The sequence below is a fragment of the Hemitrygon akajei genome, chromosome 1, assembly GCF_048418815.1.
Source record: "Hemitrygon akajei chromosome 1, sHemAka1.3, whole genome shotgun sequence".
NCBI classification, from domain to species: Eukaryota; Metazoa; Chordata; class Chondrichthyes; order Myliobatiformes; family Dasyatidae; genus Hemitrygon; species Hemitrygon akajei.
Genome location: NC_133124.1, coordinates 71,110,289 through 71,130,580, shown reverse-complemented (window position 1 = coordinate 71,130,580; position 20,292 = coordinate 71,110,289). Strand labels below are relative to the sequence as shown.

At 41.8% G+C, this 20,292-nt stretch overlaps 1 protein-coding gene across 2 annotated transcripts in view; it reads right to left on the bottom strand.

The window, feature by feature from the left end:
• rmc1 (regulator of MON1-CCZ1) overlaps positions 1-20,292 on the bottom strand; it is a 74,106-nt gene that overhangs the window by 10,489 nt on the left and 43,325 nt on the right. For both annotated transcript variants that reach the window (XM_073045455.1, XM_073045464.1), the window contains exons 11-15: positions 12,910-12,954; positions 11,302-11,355; positions 9,407-9,535; positions 8,281-8,387; positions 2,369-2,488 (exon numbers count right to left, since the gene is read on the bottom strand). In XM_073045455.1, coding sequence (XP_072901556.1) covers positions 2,369-2,488; positions 8,281-8,387; positions 9,407-9,535; positions 11,302-11,355; positions 12,910-12,954 — 455 coding nt within the window. The remainder of the gene's footprint in view (positions 1-2,368; positions 2,489-8,280; positions 8,388-9,406; positions 9,536-11,301; positions 11,356-12,909; positions 12,955-20,292) is intronic.

Sequence of the window (20,292 nt, the reverse complement as noted above, 5' to 3'; positions counted from 1 at the left end):
TGCATACAGGCAGAGGCTGGAGCAAGGCTCCAGTGGTAAGGACAATAAAGAGATGGTTGCGGGAGGTAGAGGAGCAGCTACAGGATTGCTTCGAGTTAGTGGACTGGGACGTATTCAAGGACTCAGAGAATCTGATTGAAATCACAGACTTGGAATGTGTACCCAGAAAATCAAAGGTTTTTAAGATAGATAAGGAGTTTTAAGACTCTTGGTATGACACCAAAGACTTTTGCAAATTTCCACAGATATACCATGGACAGCATTCATCTGATATGGAGGTGCCACTGCATAGGATCAAGAAAAAGCTGCAGATACTTGTAAACTCAGCCAGCTCCATCATGGGCATTAGTCTTCCCAGCACTGAGGACATCTTCAATAGAGGATACCTTAAAAAGGCAGCATCGTCATTAAGGACTCTCATCACCCAGGATGTGACCTTTTCTCATTGCTACTATCAAGGAGGTGGTATAGCAGTTTGAAGACACACACTCAATACTTTAGGAGCAGCTTCCTCCCTTCCACCATTAGATTTCTAAATGGACAATGTACCCATGAACACTACCTCAGTATTTTTTTGCTCTCGTTTTGCACTATTTATTCAATTTAATTTTTTTTAATACAGTGGATTCCGATTAATTTGGAGACATTGGGACCAGTACATTTTGGCCCAGTTAAGTGTCTCCCCTAATCAGCTGAAGTTTCATGGAAATTGTTAAAAAGCATTTAAAAAAGACAAACTACCATTTAAATACATTTAATTATGTATTTAAATGAAAGCTGAACAAAGTAGAACACTATCAATACTATACAGCACTATAAAACTGTGTATTCATTCCTAACAGTTATCGACAGAGGAATTAATCCAGTGTATGCTGCCGTATTCTTTTGATTGACTATAGAGAAACAAAATCAGTGCAGACACCTAGTGTAAGTAATGGACTGCCTTCATACATTCCTTTTGACGATTGCACCTTCCAAATTTTTATCATCATTCAAGATGATTGTTGATAATCTTTTAATGCTTTGAGGTTTCTAACTTGTTGAATAGTGAAACTGTTTCACTTTCCCTCCTGGCCATTTCTGGCATCTCCAAGCCTGAATGCTTGAAAACATAGTGAGCAAAACAGTTCTGAATTTTCTTCCTGCTTATTTCTCACCAATTATCTAACACAAAGATCATTGCTTTTTAAACACAGACATAACTGACACTATTTAAAAACTGTTGGCACTAAGCACTGTGTAGTAGACACCACACGAGGACACATGACTGTCACTAAGTAGAAATTCTTCATCAATAGTTTCCTATCCCAATTAAGCAGAATAATGTTCCAAATAAATGAAGGGAATCCTGGCTATTTTCATAATTAGTTTTTGCCCAAAATAAGTGGCTGTCCCAATTAACCAGAATCCACTGTATATTTCTTATTAAAATTTGTTTTATTTTTGTTATTATGTATTGCAATGTACTGCTGCCACAAAACAACAAATTTCATAACATAAGGGAGCTAGGGCTTTACTCTCTGGAGAGAAGGAGGATGAGAGGAGACATGATAGAGGTATACAAGATATTAAGAGGAACAGATAGAGTGGACAGCCAGCGCCTCTTCCCCAGGGCACCACTGCTCAATACAAGAGGACATGGCTTTAAGGTAAGGGGTGGGAATTTCAAGGGGGATATTAGAGGAAGGTTTTTTACTCAGAGAGTGGTTGGTGCATGGAATGCACTGCCTGAGTCAGTGGTGGAGGCAGATACACTAGTGAAATTTAAGAGACTACTAGATAGGTAATATGGAGGAATTTAAGGTGGAGGGTTATATGGGAGGCAGGGTTTAAGGGTCGGCACAACACTGTGGGCCGAAGGGCCTGAAATGTGCTGTTCTATGTTCTATATGCCAGTGATATTAAATCTGACTCTAATTCACATCTTCTTGCAGCTCTTTCCACATATCCATCACACTGTTGGAAAATTGTCTTTCAGCTCCCCTTTAAATCTCGCCCTTCACCTTAAATCTCTGCCTTCTAGTTTTAGGCTTCCTTACCCAGGAGAAAAACCGCTTTATCTGTCATGTGTTTTTAAACCTAATTAATGTCACCCATCAGCTACAACACTTCAAGAGAAAAGCACTATTCAGTCAGTCTCTCATAACTCCAACCCTCCATCCTGGAAAAATCCTCATGAATCTTTGCTGCACCCTCACCAGTTTAAAGACATACTTCCACATGGCCTCTGCTTCCCTCGATTTTATCAGTTGATCCTTTTTCCAGAATCCAGTGGTTCCCATCAAGTCAGCGAACTATACAGCAGAGAAACAGGCTCTTTGGCCCAACTCATCCATGCTGACCAAGTTGGCCAACCAGTCCTGCTTACCTTTTTCTCAGTGAACACAGATAGGACATGGGTGTACATGTCTGACTGGTCAATGACAGCTTGCGTACGCACTGGCCTCTTCTGGGCAGAACTGCTGCGGCCAGCTCCTGACTCCATGGTCTACACAGAAGAAGAACAGCCAGTTACTGCCATGGAGCTGGTAAAATTCACACTCACTCCCTCCAGCTTGGCTTAGTGTAGGAATGAACATTTGTACTCCAAGGCTTTTAGTCTGCCTTTAATTCATTAAGCCCATTTTTAAAAATCTCTGCCATGCTGACTTCAAAATCCTGAAAGATACAAAATATAGTATACAGCAACTTTGAAAGCTGTTGATGAATAATAAGGAAAGGGATTCTGTTCATCACTTATATTTAAATCCTTCCATTCCAGCTCTAATCATTGAGGCACATACAATAGTAACATTTAAGAAGCACTTGGAGAGGTACATGGAGGGGCTGGGCTTAGAGAGATATGGGGCTATCTGGGTGTGGACTGGTTGGACCGGTGTCCATGGTGTACTGCTCTATGAGTACACGCAGTACAGACATGGGGCTTTTCAAAGGCATTGGGTCATGAATCTAAACTGAAGGGGAAGGAGTTTGTCCCCATGTTCTGAGACAAACAATGTAAATATAACTGATCTGAATGATGTTACAGAGGGATCCTGGGATGCAAGGTCACAGCTCCCTGAAAGAGGCCATTCAAGTCCAACAGGATGATATTGCATGCTTTCCTGCATTGAGTGCAAGAGTCATGTGGCAGCTGTATAAAAGTTTGATCAGGCTGCATCTGGAGTATTGAGTTTCACTTCTAGGGTCACCCCATATTAGGAAATGTCTGGAGTCTTTGGAGAGGTTGCAAAAGAGGTTCTCCAGGATACTGCTAGATTAAAGGACGTGTGCTATAAGGACAAGTTAGACTAACTAGTGAGATTCTCTCTAGAGCAGCAGTGGATGATGGCAGGAGTAACAGAAGTTTATAAAATCATGAGAGACATAGATAGGGTAGACAGTTTGAATCTTTTCTCCAGGATAGAAATGTCAAATACCAGAGTAAAGACTTTTAAGAGGTAAGGTGGAACATTCAAGTATGTGCAGGGCAAGTTTTTATTACACAGAGTGGTGGTTGCATAGAATGGGCTTCCAGAGGTGTTGGTGGTGGAGGAAGCAAATATAACGGGCATTTCAGAAGCTGTTAGACATATGAATATGCAGAGATGGGAGGCATCTGGATCATATGCAGGCAGAATAGTTTAATTTGGTATCATGGTGTACAGATGGTGTAAATCCACAGACTTGTCCTGTGCTATGTTAAGAATAAACAATAGTACAGAAAATACAGGCTGTTCAGCACAATGTTGTGCTGACATTTTAACCTACTCCAAGATCATTCTAATACTTCCTTCCTACTTAGCCCTTCATTTTTCTTTTATCCATGTGCCCATCTAAGAGTCTCCTAAAAATTCCTAATGTATCTGTCTCTGTCACCAACCCTTACAGTGTGTTCCACACACTTACCACTGTGTAAAAACAACTACCACTGGCATCCCCCTTATACTTTCCACCAATCTTACCTTAAAATTATGGCCTCTTGCATTAGCCATTTCCACCCTGGGATAAAGATGCTGGCTGTCTATTAATACTTATCATTGTATCCATCTGCCATGTCACTTCTCATACTCTTTTACTCCAAACAGAAAACCCTAGCTCACTCAACCTTTCCTCATAAGACATGCTCTCTAATCCAGACAGTATCCTGGTAAATCTCCTCCGCACCTTCTCTAAAACTTGCAATACTTCACATACTTCCATAAGTCAACCAGAACTGAACACAATACTCTCAGTGTGGTCTAATTAGAGTTTTACAGAGCTAAAATAATACTCGTGGCTCTTGAACTCAATCCCCTGACTAATGAAGGCCAAATCACCTTAACTGTAGCACAGCAATTTTAAGGGATCCATGGACATTAAGAATCATGGACAATTAAGTATTCTGCCTTCAAGTTCAATCTTCCAACGTATATTACTTCACACTTTTCCACTTCTCAGCGAAGTTCTGCTTCCTGTCAATGTCTCGTTGCAACCTAAGACAACCTTTCAAAGTGTATCACTTAAAAACTTTTCTTGTCCATCTTCATGTTCTAAGGTCATTATCACAGGCCTGTTGTAGGTCTCATTAGTACACTAATCAGCAACTCCATATAACAGTGACCAACGTATGTTATCAGTTATAGCCTTAGAACATCTGGTAGTTGTGAAGGACATCACATAAACATAGTTATTTCTTTTTTCTGATAAGTGAACAAATGTCCTTCAGCATATCAGTAATTAAGGCAGTTAAAGCAAGCCATTTGACACCTTTATCTACTTTAACTTAATAGAACTGTTAATAGCTTTGGAATCTAAGGGCAGACAGATCAATTTGTGGTGTATATTTTCCAATAGATTAATAAATAACACAACATTGAAATGGTCCTTAGGTCCAATTCATTCACACTGACTGAGTGAGTGCTTGGCCAACTTCAAACACGAGGAAATCTGCAGATGCTGGAAATTCAAGCAACACACACAAAATGCTGGTGGAACACAGCAGGCCAGGCAGCATCTATAAGGAGAAGACCTGTTGACATTTCAGGCCGAGACCCTTCGTCAGGACTAACTGAAAGGAAAGATAGTAAGAGATTTGAAAGTAACGGGAGAGGGGAAAATGCGAAATGATAGGAGAAGACTGGAGGGATATTCCCCTCCCCCCACTACTTTCAAATCTCTTACTTTCCTTTCAGTTAGTCCTGACGAAGGGTCTCGGCCCGAAACGTCGACAGTGCTTCTCCCTATAGATGCTGCCTGGCCTGCTGTGTTCCACCAGCATTTTGTGTGTGTTGTTTGTCCAACTTGCCTGCATTTGACACACATTCCTATAAACCTTTTCTATCCATATACCCGAACAGACACATTTTAAATGTCATAATTGTAACCACCTTTACCACTCCACGTGAAAAAGTTGCCCCTTTTGGTCCCTTTGAAATCCTTCCACTCTCCTCTTTAATGGGTGCCCTACAATTCAGGACTCCCCCACAATAGGGAAAAGACTAGCTACTCACCTTATTTATGCCTGTCATGATTTTACAAACCTCTATAAAGTGACTCATCAGCTTCCTACACTCCAAGGAAAAATGTCCCAGCCTGTTCAGCCTCCCCTTAAATCCCTGTCCTTTTAACATCTTTTGCACTCTCTCCAGTTTAATGACATCTTTCCAAAAGCAAGTCAACCAGAACTGTACACAGTACTCTAAATCTGTCATTACCAACATCTTTTACAGCGAAAATGACACCCAAGTTTCTGTACTCCATAACCTGACCAATGAAGACCAGTGTGTCAAGCCCTTCACAACCCTAACTACATGTGTCACCAATTTCAAATAAGTATGTACCTGTACCCTGAGTCTTTCTGTTCTAAACACTTCACAGAGCTCTACCATATACTATGCAAGTCCTGCCTGCTCTGTCTTATCAAAGTGCAACAGCTTGCATGTAGCTGAACTGAAGTCCACTTGTCAGTCCTTGGTCCTCTGGCCCATTTGTAACAGAACATAGAACAGTACAACACAGCACAGGATCTTAAGCCCACAATGTTGTGCCCAACTTTTAACTTGTTCCTTCCCTCCTGCACATCCCTACATTTTTCTTTCATCCATGTGCCCATCTAACAGACTCTTAATTGCACTAATGTATCTGCCTCTACCCCACCGCCTGGCAGCGCATCCCACACACCCACCACTCACTGCGTAAAACAGCTAACTAATATCCTCCTGGGAAAAGGTGCTGCCTGTCTACTCTATCAATGCTCTGGTCATCTTTATCACCTCTAAGAAGTCAGCTCTCATTCTCCTTCGCTCCACAGAGAAAAGACCTCTAGCTTGTTCAATCTTTCCTAATTAAGTATGCTCTAATCCAGGCAGCATCTTTGTAAATCTTCTCTGTACCCTCTCTAAAGCTTCCACATACTACTTGTAATTCCTATAATGTTCTTCCACAGTGCAACTTTGAGGGATTGATGGACATGAACCCCACAATCCCTCTGTTCCTCCACACTGCTAAAATTCCTGCCATTCACCCTGTACTCTGCCTTCGAGGTCGACCTTCCACAGTGTATCACCTTAAACATGTCCAGATTGAACTCCACCTGCCACTTCTTAGCCTATCTCTGCATCCTATCCATGTCCTCTTAGAAACATAGAGAACCTACAGCTCAATAAAGGCCCTTCGGCCCACAAAGCTGTGCCGAACCTTAGAAATTAGCTAGGGTTACCTATAGCCCTCTATTTTTCTGAGCTCCACGTACCTGTCCAGGAGTATCTTAAAAGACCCTATCATTTCCGCCTCCATCACCATTGCCAGCAGCCCATTCCACACACTCACCACTCTCTATGTAAAAAACTTACCTCTGACATCTCTGTACCTACTTCCAAGCACCTTAAAACTATGCCCTCTTGTGCTAGACATTTCAGCCCTGGGAGAAAGCCTCTGACTATTTACACGATCGATTCCTCTCATCATTTTATACACCTCTATCAGGGCACCTCTCATCCTCCATCGCTCCAAGGAAACAAAGCCGAGTTCACTCAACCTATTCTCATACAGCATGCTCCCAAACCAGGCAACATCCTTGTAAATCTCCTCTGCACCCTTTCTATGGCTTCCACATCCTTCCTATAGTGAGGCAACCAGAACTGAGCACAGTACTCCAAGTGGGGTCTGATCAGGGTCCTATATAGTTGCAGTATTACCTCTTGGCTCCTAAACTCAATCCCACATTTGATGAAGGCCAATGCACCGAATGCTTTCTTAACCACAGAGTCAACCTGCGCAGCAGCTTTGAGTGTCCTATGGACTCAGACCCCAAGATCCCTCTGATCCTCCACACTGCTAAGAGTCTTACCGTTAATACTATATTCTGCCATCATATTTGACCTACCAAAGTGAACCACTTCACACTTAGCTGGATTAAACACCATTGCCACTTCTCAGCCCAGTTTTGCATCCTATCAATGTCCTGCTGTAATCTCCGACAGCCCTCCATACTATCCACAATACCTCCAACCTTTGTGTCAACAGCAAATTTACTAACCCATCCCTCCACTTCCTCATCCAGGTCATTTATAAAAATCATGAGGAGTATGGGTCCCAGAACAGATCCCCAAGGAACACCACTGGTCACTGGCCTCCATGCAGAATATGACCCATCTACAACCACTCTTCGCCTTCTGTGGGCAAGCCAGCTCTGGATCCACAAAGCAATGTCCCCTTGGATCCCATGCCTCCTTACTTTCTCAATAAGCCTTGCATGGGGTACCTTATGAAATGCATTGCTGAAATCCATATACACTACATCTACTGCTCTACCTTCATCAGTGTGTTTAGCCACATCCTCAAAAAATTCAATCAGGCTCATAAGGCACGACCTGCCTTTCTCAAAGCCATGCTGACTATTCCTAATCATATTATGCTCTCCAAATGTTCATAAATCCTGCCTCTCAGAATCTTTTCCATCAACTTACCAACCACTGAAGAAAGACTCACTGGTAACCTGCGACAACTTTACACACTATCCACAACACCACCAACTTTCATGTCATCTACAATATTTGAAAGAAAGTTTATCCTCCTTCCCAAAAAAATCTATGACAGAATGCCAACTTTTTTTTCCTTTCTGAAAAGGACACAACACAGCAAAGTTCCTCAAAACATAAGAACGTAAGAAGTAGGAGCAGGAGTAGGCCATCTGGACCGTCAAATCTGCTTCGCCATTCAATAAGATCAAGGCTGATCTGGCCAAGGATCCATCTCCTTTTCCCCAAAACCCTCAATTCCCCTAAACTGCTTTGAAGTGTTCTGGACACAATTTCTCACCATGGTATAGTTCTGGTCAGCTTCCAGATAGTCTTTGTAGACTTGATTGAGTTTATCAAACACAGTGGCAATCACAGGCAAACTCCCACGCTTTTCGACAGTCAGCACTACAATTAAAAGATGCAATTGAGTTACTGCAATCATGGTAGGCTACAACAATTTCAAGCGACAGCCAGTGCATCCTCACACCTGCAACAAAGGGTAAACATTCACTCTTGGAGGATACTTGCACCAGTTTATTGCAATGGCTGGTCAAATCTTAAACTCCATTTATCTGTAGTCCTGTTTAAAAAGGACGTTGATATTCCCAGCAGAGGAGACATTTCAAAGTCAGAGCCACTGACAAGTGATGACACTCAAGGCCTGAGTTATCGTGTTGGACAGGACTTTATCCTTTGGAGTTTTAATAAGGGTTGACTTTACAGAGATATATAAAATCATGAGGGCATAGATCAGATGAATTCACATGGTCCTTTTCCTTGAGAAAGGGAATCAAAAACTACAGGAATAGGTTTATTGTGAGAAGGGAAAGATTGAAAAGGGACCTGAAGGACAACTTTTTCATGCAGAGAGTGGTGGGTTAGTGGAATGAACTGCCAGAAGCATGTACAATAACAACACTTAAAAGACACTTGGTCAGGTACGTGGATGAGAAAGATTTAGAGGGATATGGGCAAGCAAATAGAATAAGTCTAGATGGGCATCTTGGTTGGGATGGATGAGTTGGACTGAAGGGCCTGTTCATGTGCTGTACTCTACATTTCTATGATTCGAGATTCAGGTTCTCCATTCTGTGTCCAGAGCTGAGAACTTCTGACTCAGGAGTGAGGATGCCACCAATGCCATCAATGCAGATACTACACTCAAAATTAAGTACAAACCAGATCAATTCAACATGCCTCTTAAAATTTAAGTCTTTACTAAATGCACTGGAACAGTAACAGTAGCAATTCATCAGAAATTTCTTTTCTCACTTTGAACTTGTATGAGCCCCATAGAAATAAAACATCCAAGGTATTAAAGATTCTGAATAAATTGAGCAGCTTTCTCCTCTATAACTGAACATAACTGAAATTAAAAGCCCCCAGCAAGTTAGGAATTCTTTCACCAGCAGCCCACTACTCACTTTCTGAACACACAGACAAAATGACCATTTTACAGTCCTTCCGTTGTAGAAGGAAATCCATCAGCCGACCTCTGTCTTGAAGCATGTGTACTATAGGTTGCAGCTTTATCTGGAGGCACCACAAATAACCTGTCAGGAATCCACAAATCAATTAATTAAAACCAAAAGAAGCAAAAGCAAGGAATTGATGCTAAACTTTTATGACTCCTGGTTAGGTGCAGTCGGAGAAATGTCCAAAAGTATAGCTTCAAAGAACCCACCCATCCCAGACATTCTCTCTTCACCATCCCCACCCCCCCCCCGACCAAACCTGGCAAAAGATACAAAAGCCAGAAATCATGTACCACCAGGTTCAAGAACAGCTTCTATCTCACTGTTATTGACTACTCAACGATCCTCTAGTAAAACAGGAGAAAATCTGCAGATGCTGGAAATCCAAGCAACAGACACAACATGCTGGCAGAACTCAGCCAGCAGGCAGCATCTATGGAAAAGAGTACAGTCGACATTTCAGGCTGACACTTTTCATCAGGACTGAAAAAAAGATGAGTCAAGGTAAGAGAGTGGGGGACAGATTTTAAATCCACTTCCCATTCCTGTATGTCAGTCTGGCCTCCTCTAATATTGTGATGAGCCAACCCTCAGGTTGGAGGAGCAACACCTTACATTCGTATGGGTAGCTTCCAACCCGATGGCGTGAACATCGATTTCTTCAACTTCTGGATCTCCAACCATGTTTCTCTTTTATGAATCAACTTCTTAGTTCTTTACTTCACATTTTTACCTATCACCTTGTGGTTCATCCTCTGTTCTCCCCACTCTTACTCCGACTCCTCACCTTTTTTCCAATCCCCTATACAATAAGATAGACTCTTGATCTCACAATCTACCTCTTTATGGCCTTGTACCTCACAGCACACCACTTTCTCTGTAACTGTGACACTTTAATCTGCATTGTTTTACCTTGTACTACCTCGATGCATTGTTGTAATGATTTGATCTGAATAGATGATATGCACGCAAAGTTTTCCACTGTCCTTCAGTACATGTGACGATAATAAACCAGCTCACCAATTTACATTTGAGGCCTCCAGGTAAAAAGGCTGTACTGAAAGACTGTTACCAACAGATTCAATCAATGATTAAAATGAAATTCTTTATCCAGAACCAGGGAAAATGAAGGTTTTGTCCTTGCATTTCAGAGCAGACTGGATAAATACCAGAGGGTGCAAATGATAAAAGAATATGCTAATCTTGGTAGATTCTGAATAGTGTGCAGAGAATCTTTTGGAGCTGAAACACCACCCAGACCAGTTTGGCAAGAGTCAGTAATGTGAAATCTCACATTACAAAAAAATTAATCAGAGGTTATCTCCACAGTAAAGCTACAAGCATTATTTCCTTGTCCTCTACTACCAGTGCAGAGTACACTATTTTCAAAATGCACTGGGGTTATTCACCAGGCTTCTCTCACAGGACTTCCAATCACCTCAATTACCAAGGAGGATGAGGGTGGGTAGATGTGAGTACACCACCAGCTGTCGGTTCCCCTCTCAGTAACACATCATTCAGATGTGGGAAAAATAGCAATAGTTGTTTGCATCATTGCTTTGGAACTCCCTCCCAACAGCACTGAGGGAGCACCTTCACCAGAAAGACTGCGGCATTTCAAGAAGTCAGCTCACCCACATCTCTCAAGGAATATCCCCAAAATGTTAATGAATAAAAAAGGAGAAAACGAGAATGAGAAGTACGTTTTATCCATAGTGCCCCAGCTACCAGGTTAATATCTGGGTGACAAGACACAGATCACTCCCAACTCTCTGATTCCAATGCCCAGAGCAGGCAGGCAATGTACTGAACACTAAAATAAATTCATCTAAAGATCCACACACCTTCACTCGCATTGATAATGATGTCAGGCTGAAACACACTCCAGGAAGAAGAATCTAAAATTTAAGGAAAACATACGATGCCATCGAGAGGAAAGTGTTCCCACATAGAACTTTGGAAAGAGACAGCAAAAAAACAGGCCTTCAGCCCAACATGTCCATACTGACCATCAAGTACCATTGACATTAATCTTATTTTACACTCCCACATATGAAAGGATGCTCCTTGATCTCTGTACCAACAGCTGATTCCCTTGTGTGTGTGCATCTGCTAAAACTCAAATTCACAACTCATCCTTTCCTCATCAGCTCCCATTTTCCCAACAGGGATCTGTACATCTCACCCTACCTCACTGATAACATTCAGCTTCCCTCCCAATGCCCACCAGCGTCACTCTACTCATCACCCTCCCTCCACTGCCCTCCCACTCAGCATTCCCTCCAACTCTCTGTCCAGCACCTCAGACACCCCCAACTCAGCAACCCTACCTCATATTTAGAAACATAAAAGGCTCCCTTGCAGCCTCATCGCCTCTCCCATCCCCAATTCACTGCCCACCCCACAATGTCTCCCCCACCAACACACAGCCCCTCAGCCTCCCCAGCCCCCCACCGGCTAATCCTCAGTTCTATTTAATCTTTTTCCTCATTTGGTGCTTCTCCAGAATATCTCCCTCTCTGACTGTGGGAGTCCTGGTTCCATCCAGTCTAGAATATCACTCAGATCCTTCTTTGCCTGCACTGGCTGACTACAACTCTCATTTCAATCACCCTATTACAGTCCCCATCAAACAGAAGACAATAAAACATAGGAAGAGGACTATTCCACTTGACCCATCGAGTCTACTCTGCCATTCCATCGTATATGATTTTGTTTTCCCTCTCGACACCCATTATCCTGCCTTCTCCCTTAAACTTTTGATGCCCTTACTAATCAAGAGAACCTATCAACCTCCACTTTAAATATACCAAAAGACTTGGCCTCCACATCCATCTGTGCTAATGAATTTCACAGATTCACCACCCTCTTGCTAAATAAATTCGTCTTCATCTCTGTTCTAGGGATGTCCTTCCATTCTAAGGCTGTACTCTCTGGTTCCAGACTCTCCCACTATTGAAAACATGCCCTCCACATCCACTCAATCCAGCCTTTTGATATTAGATAAGCTTCAATTAAACTTCTAAACTCCAGTGAGTATAGGCCCAGAGCAATCAAAGGCTCCTCATACACTAACCTTTTCATTCCCAGGATCATTCTTGTGAACTTTCTCTGGACCCTCTCCAATGTCGGCACATCCTTTCCTAGATATGGAGCCCAAAACAGTTCACAATACTCTAAATGCAGAATGACCAATACCCTATAAAGGAACATCTTCCCTTATATTCCATCACTTTGGCCAAGCTATTAAATCTCAATTACCTCAATTTCCCAGAAGATCTGCATCCCTGACCTGACTGAGGACCATTTCTTTCACCACACCAGCTACCTGACCTGCTGAATATTCTTAGCATTTTAATTATCTATAGCTTACAATATTAGTTCTTTCTGTAACTTTCAAGAAGCAAATTTTATTTGCTGTAAAATGCAAGATGATTCACAGTGAAGGATACAAAGTTCACACGGGACGGGACTTTGTGTTGTCACAGCAGATGGACCTAGACAAAGGATTTCAAGGCATCAGTACAAATGTACATGGAATTAAAACTCTTGAGATATAGCCGTATCAGGACTTGACAGAAAAAAAACGACAAAGGTGAAATGATCACAACACCCTACGAGGTTTAGAACAAATATAAGAAACTAGTGCAAATGGGCCTAGATTGAATAAACCTCTTGGATGGCATGAACGAGTTGGCTGAACAGCTGGGATTCTACATTGTTAGGACAGCTGAGAACTGATAAACATAGATAGAAAATAACCATATAACCATATAACCATATAACAATCACAGCACGGAAACAGGCCATTCCGGCCCTCCTAGTCCGTGCCGAACTCTTAATCTCACCTAGTCCCACCTACCCGCACTCAGCCCATAACCCTCCACTCCTTTCCTATCCATATACCTATCCAATTTTACCTTAAATGACACAACTGATCTGGCCTCTACTACTTCTACAGGAAGCTCATTCCACACAGCTATCACTCTCTGAGTAAAGAAATACCCCCTCGTGTTTCCCTTAAACTTTTGCCCCCTAACTCTCAAATCATGTCCTCTCGTTTGAATCTCCCCTACTCTCAATGGAAACAGCCTATTCACGTCAACTCTATCTATCCCTCTCAACATTTTAAATACCTCGATCAAATCCCCCCTCAACCTTCTACGCTCCAATGAATAGAGACCTAACTTGTTCAACCTTTCTCTGTAACTTAAGTGCTGAAACCCTGGTAACATCCTAGTAAATCGTCTCTGCACTCTCTCTAATTTATTGATATCTTTCCTATAATTCGGTGACCAGAACTGTACACAATATTCCAAATTTGGCCTTACCAATGCCTTGTACAATTTTAACATTACATCCCAACTTCTGTACTCAATGCTCTGATTTATAAAGGCCAGCGTTCCAAAAGCCTTCTTCACCACCCTATCTACATGAGACTCCACCTTCAGGGAACTATGCACTGTTATTCCTAGATCTCTCTGTTCCACTGCATTCCTCAATGCCCTACCATTTACCCTGTATGTTCTATTTGGATTATTCCTGCCAAAATGTAGAACCTCACACTTCTCAGCATTAAACTCCATCTGCCAACGTTCAGCCCATTCTTCTAACCGGCATAAATCTCCCTGCAAGCTTTGAAAACCCACCTCATTATCCACAACACCTCCTACCTTAGTATCATCAGCATACTTACTAATCCAATTTACCACCCCATCATCCAGATCATTTACTAATCCAATTTACCACCCCATCATCCAGATCATTACTAATCCAATTTACCACCCCATCATCCAAATGACTAGCAGAAATCCCAGGACAAAATGGAAATGATGACAATTAATTTTATGCGGCGAGTTACTGCAATTTTGGACCTCAGTTGTGAGTATCAAAGAGAACTAGTAACCACAAAAGAATAGAACAGATGGATAGGGACTCATTAGATTTTTCTCTAGTGACCTGTACTGGTATGAGCAGGTTTGTACAGCTTTCCCTGTGCCATCAGTGAACGTGTCAAATGCCAGCGTACCTTCTACTGAGGATAAGTCAGCAGGACAGCACCACTCCTGCTAAACTGATCCTCTCAACCAACAGGTTACCCTACCAGCCAGAAAACCAGATAAGAAATGTACCAACATACAGATCTTCAAGTGCCTGAGGCATGTTTCTGGCAAAATTGTTAGGCTTCAGTCTCTGGGAAGGCTGAATAAATCTTGGGCAAAAATCCAAATGAAAGGAACGTTTCTGCTAGCTTCGATAATGTGAAAGATAAAGTGAAATTAAAACTTTGATGAAGTTTTTACAGCAACCTAATTGAATTGGGAGTGAGTGAGAAGGCAACTCACAGGTCTGTGAATCAAATACAAAAAGAAGCATTTGTGGGCTTTTGGAGTTTATCCATTGCCCAATTGAATGAGGAACGAGAGTGGAAGCAATTCAAAGGTCCGTAAGTGAAATTTAAAAAAGGAGGGTTCACAGGCTTTTGGCATTTTTCCAGCAGTGCAATTAAACAACGGTTCATTAACAAGGGCAAATAAAAATAAGACAGGGACAAGCAAAGCAGCTATTGTTGGAGTGAGGAGGCTTTGGCTCATCAGGCTTGGGTGAGGTTAAGTTTCTTCTTCTTCTTCACTCATTCCCCTCAATAATAAATATACCGCTTTGGATACTGCTGGGGGGGGGGGGGGGGGGGAGGATCAATGAGGGGGAAGCTGCAGCAACCTTGTCTCTGGCACTGAATCTGGTGCTGTGTCTCAAAGGGAAGTGGGGGGGGGGGGGGAGCAAGTAGAGATAGCGACTGCAGTAGTGACAGATGAGTTAGAGGAATAGACACAGACTCAAGATTCTGTGGATGTGATAGAGACACCTGGATGGTATGTTGCTTCCCAAGTGCCAGGGTCAGGGACGTCTGGGATCAGGTCCACGACATTCTAAAAAGTGAGGGTGAGCAGCCAGTAGTCTTGGTACATATTGACACCATTGACATAAGGGAGAAGGTCCTGAAGAAAGAATTTTCTAGGTAGAAAACTGAAAAGCAGGACCTCCAGGGTAGTAATCATTACACTGCCATGCGCCAGTGAGGTAAGAAAAGGATGATTTGGCAGATGGAGTGGCTGAGGAACTGGTGCTTTCAGATTTCTGGATCATTGGGATCTCTTCTGAGGAAGGTATGACCTGTACAAAAGGACAGGTTACACCTGAACCCAAGGGGATCCAATGCCCTTGGGGGTAGGTTTGCTACAACTATTGGGGAGGAATTAAACTAATTTAGCAGGGGGATGGAAAACTGAGTGATAGAGTTGAGGACTGGGCAGTTTAGTACACAAGTAGAGGCAGTGTGTAGTGAGACTGTCAGGAAGGACAAACAGATGATGGGGAATTGCAGTCAGTGGGATGAGTTGCAGTGCAACAGGGAACAAAATTGAAAAGTTTAACAATACAGAACTAAAGGTGTTATATTTGAAGCACATAGTTACGAAGTAAAGTAGATGATCTTGCAGCAGAGTTAAGGCATTGGCAGGTATGATGTTGTGGGGATCCCAGAGTCATGACCAAATGAAGAATATACTTGGGAGCTTAACATCCAAGGATACACCAAGTATCAAAAGGACAGGCAAGCAGGCAGAGGGGTGGTGTGGTTCTCTTGGTAGAAAATTAAATCAAATTCTTAGAAAGAGGTAACATAGAATCAGAAAACTTAGAATCATTCTCGGTAGAGTTAAGGAACCAAAAGAATAAAAAGACTGATGGGAATTATATACAGGCCTCCAAAAAGTAGTCAGGATGAGGGCTACAAATTATAATCTTACAATAATCACAGGGATTCCAATATGCAGGTAGATTGGGAAAATCAGGTTGGTTGCCAATGACAAGAGATGTTCCACAAGGATTGGTGTTGGGACCGCTTCTTTTCATGCTATATATCAATGATTTAAATGATGAAATAGAAGGTTTTGTTGCCAAGTTTACATATGATACCAAGACTGGTGAAGGGGCAGGTAGTGTTGAGAAAACAGGTAGGCTGCAGAAAGAATTAGACAGATTAGGAGAATGGGCAAGAAAGTGGTAAATGTTCGAAAATGCATGGTCATACACTTTGGTAGTAGAAATAAATGTACAGATTATTTTCTGAACAGGGAGAAAATCCATAAAATTTGGGAGGCAAAGGGTCTTGGGAATTCTAGTGCAGAACACCCTAAAGGTTAACTTGCAGGTTGAGTCAATGGTGAGGAAGGCAAATGCAACATTAGCATTCACTTCAAGAGGTCTAGAATACAAGAGCAGGGATGTGATGCTGAGGCTTTATAAGGCACTGGTGAGGCCTCATCTTGAGTACCGTGAACAGTTTTGGGCTCCTTATCTAAGAAAAGATGTGCTGGCATTGGAGAGAGTTCAGAGGAAGGTCACAAGGATGATTCTAGGAATGAAAGGGTTATCATAGAGAATGTTTGATGGCTCTGGGTCTGTTTCCCATGGTGGGTGAGTCTAGAACAAGAGGGCAAAGACTCAGGATAGAGGGGTGTCCATTTAAAACAGAGATGCGGAGAAATTTCTTTAGCCAGGGAGTGGTGAGTATGTGGAATTTGTTACCAAAGGCAGCAATGGAGACCAGGTCGTTGGGTGTATTTAAGGCAGAGCTTGATAGGTTCTTGATAGGACATGACATCAGAGGTTACAGAGAGAAGGCCAGGGAGTGGGGCTGAGGAGGGGAAAAAAGGATCAGCCATGACTGAATGGTAGACCAGACTTGATGGGCCAATTGGTCTAATTCTGCTCCTACGTCTTATGGTCTTATTCTGGATTGGGTGTTGTGTAATGAACCAGATTTGATTAGGCAGTTTAAGGTAAAGAATCCTTAGGAGACAGTGATCGAATTCACCCTACAATTTGAGAGGGACAAACTGAAGTCAAATTAATCAGTATTAGAGTGGAATAAAAGGAACTACAGAGACAGGAGAGAAGAGCTGGCCAAAGTTGATTGGAAGGGGACACCAGCACAGATGCTGGTAGAACAGCAATGGCAGGAGTTTCTGGGAGCAATTTAGAAGGTACAGGATAGATACACCCAAAGAAGAATAATAATTCCAAAGGCAGGATGATAACCGTTGCTGACAAGGGAAGTCCAAGCCAGCATAAAAGCAAAGGAGAATGCATATAATAGAGCAAAAATTAGAGGGAAATTAGAGGATTAGAAAGCATTTAAAAACCAACAGAAGGCAACTAAAAAAAGCCATAAGGTTTTTGAAAATATGAAATGTGAAGGTAAGCTAGCTAATAATATCGAAGTGGAAACCAAAACTTTTTCAGATATATAAAGAGTAAAAGAGAAGTGAGAGTAGATTTCAGACCACTGAAAAATAATGCTGGAGAAGTAGTAATGGGGAACAAGGAAACGGCAGATGAACTGAATAGTATTTTGCATCTGTCTTCACTGTGGAAGACACGAGTAGTATGCTGGAGGTTCGAGTGTGTCACAGGGCAGAAGTGAGTAGAGTTACTATAACTTGGGAGAACGTGCTTAGGAAGATGAAAGGTTGGAAGATTGATACGTCACCTGGACCAGACAGATTATACCCCAGGGTTCTGAAAGAGGTAGCTGAAGAGATTATGAAGGCATGAGTAATAATTTTTCAAGAATCACTAGTTTCTGTAACAGTTCCAGAAAAACTGGTAAATTGCAAATGTCACTCCACTCTTCAAGAAGAAAGGGAGGCAGAAGAAAGGAAATTATAGGCCAGTTAGCCAGACCTCAGTGGCTGGGAAGATGGTGGAGTCATTCATTAAGGATGAGGTTTTGTAGTACTTGGAGGCACATGATAAAACAGGACGAAGTCAGCATGGCTTCCTTAAGGGAAAATGTTGCCTGACAAATCTGTTAGAATTATTCGAGAATACAACAAGCAGGATAGACTAAAGTGTGAGTGCTGGGTACTTGAATTTTTAGAAGATCTTTGACAAGGTGCTGTTTAGCAAGATAAGAGCTCATGTTATTTCAAAAAAGATACTAGCATGGACAGAGCATTGGTTGATTGGCAGAAGGCAAAGAGTAGGATTAAAGAGCATTTTCTGATTAGCTGCTGGTGACTTGTGGTGTTGTGCAGGAGTCGGCGTTGAGATTGCTTCATCTTACGTTGTATATCAATGATTTGATGACATAATTAATGGTTTTGTGGTAAAGTTTGTGAATGATAAGAGGATAGATGGAAGGGCAGGTACTGCTGAGGAAGCAGGAAGGCTGCAGAAGGGCTTAGATGGATTAAGGGAATGGCCCAAAAAGTGGCAGATAGAATACAGTGCTGGTAAGTGTATGGTCATGCACTTTGGTAGAAGGAATACGAGTGAAGACTATTTTTTTAAACAGCGAAAAATTCAAAAATCTGAGGTGCAAAGGAACTTGGGAGTCATTGTATAGGATTTCCTAAAGGTTAACTTGCAAGTTGAGTCAGTGGAGAGAATGGCAAATGCAATGTTCGCATTCATTTCGAGAGGACTAGAATATAAAAGTAAGGATGTAATGCTGAGGCTTTAAAAGGCATTGGTGAGGCCTCACAGAGTATTGTGAGCAGTTTTGGGCCCCTTATCAAAGAAAGGATGTGCTGATGTTGGAGAGGGTTCAAAGGAGGTTCAAGAAAATTATTCCCAGAATGAAAGGCTTATTGTATGAGGAACATTTGATGACTCTGGAGCTGTGCTCGCTGGACTTTAGAAGAATGAGATGGGGGTGGAAATCTTATTGAAACTTATCGGATGTTGAAAGGCCTAGATAGAGTGGATGTGGAGAGGATATTTCCTATAGGAAGGAAGTCTAGGTCTAGATGAAGCAGCCTCAGAATAGAGGGGCATCCATTTAAAATGGTGATAAGCAGGAATTCCTTTAGCCAGAGGTGGTAAATCTGTGGAATTCATTGCCACAGGCTGCCGGGGAGTCCAGCACATTGGGTGTATTTAAGGCAGAGGTCGACACATTCTTGATAAATCAGGGTGTAAAAGGTTACAGACAGCAGTAGAATTGAACCCAGGTTGCTGGTGCTCTATAAGCGTTACTCTAACCCAGGGATGGCCAACCTGTGGCGCATTGGATGATTAGAAGTGATGTATTGCACCTCAGTGATAATAATAAAAAAGTAAGCCTACTGCAAAAATTATTAACCAAAAACTGATTTGTAAAAAAAATCTAACAGGAAATCAAGTAGCTTAGAGCTAGAAATGGGTTTTACTGAGAATAAATCTAAAATTTCGTAATTATTTATAGCAATTTTATTATTTTATACAGATCTTTTGGCCAATGTTATCTTCTTTCACATTAATGTTTTCAATTTTTAAAAAAATGTTCAGTGAGTCAAACTAGGAAAGAGGGACTTTTGTTCTGCAGTCGTTCCATAACTGTTCAATACATGTTTGATACTTGTTTGATCCTGAGATGCCAGGCGTCTGCACCAGTGATGCGTCACAGGTTTTTGCCAGTCAGTTTACAATTGACACTCGTGCGCTACGGAGTTGTGCTTTGCTTGTCCTTTGTGAACATTTGCAGTTTTGTACTTTTTAGAAAACTAAGCCTTGTTTTTACATTCAGTTACCCATCACAGTGCAAAAGAAAATGAGCAAAAGAAAAGCAAAAAGTGATAGTAAGCGTGAACTCAATGAACAGTGGGAAAATGAGTTCTTATTTATAGCGGGTTCATCAGGAAAACCGTTGTGCATTGTTTGTGAAAATACTTTCTCACATAATAGAAGACATGATCTTAATAGACGCTATAAAACACAACATCAGACTGAAATAGAAGGAAAACTGAAGCTAGTGTTTGGGTCTGAGTTACAGAAAGAATATGTGATTA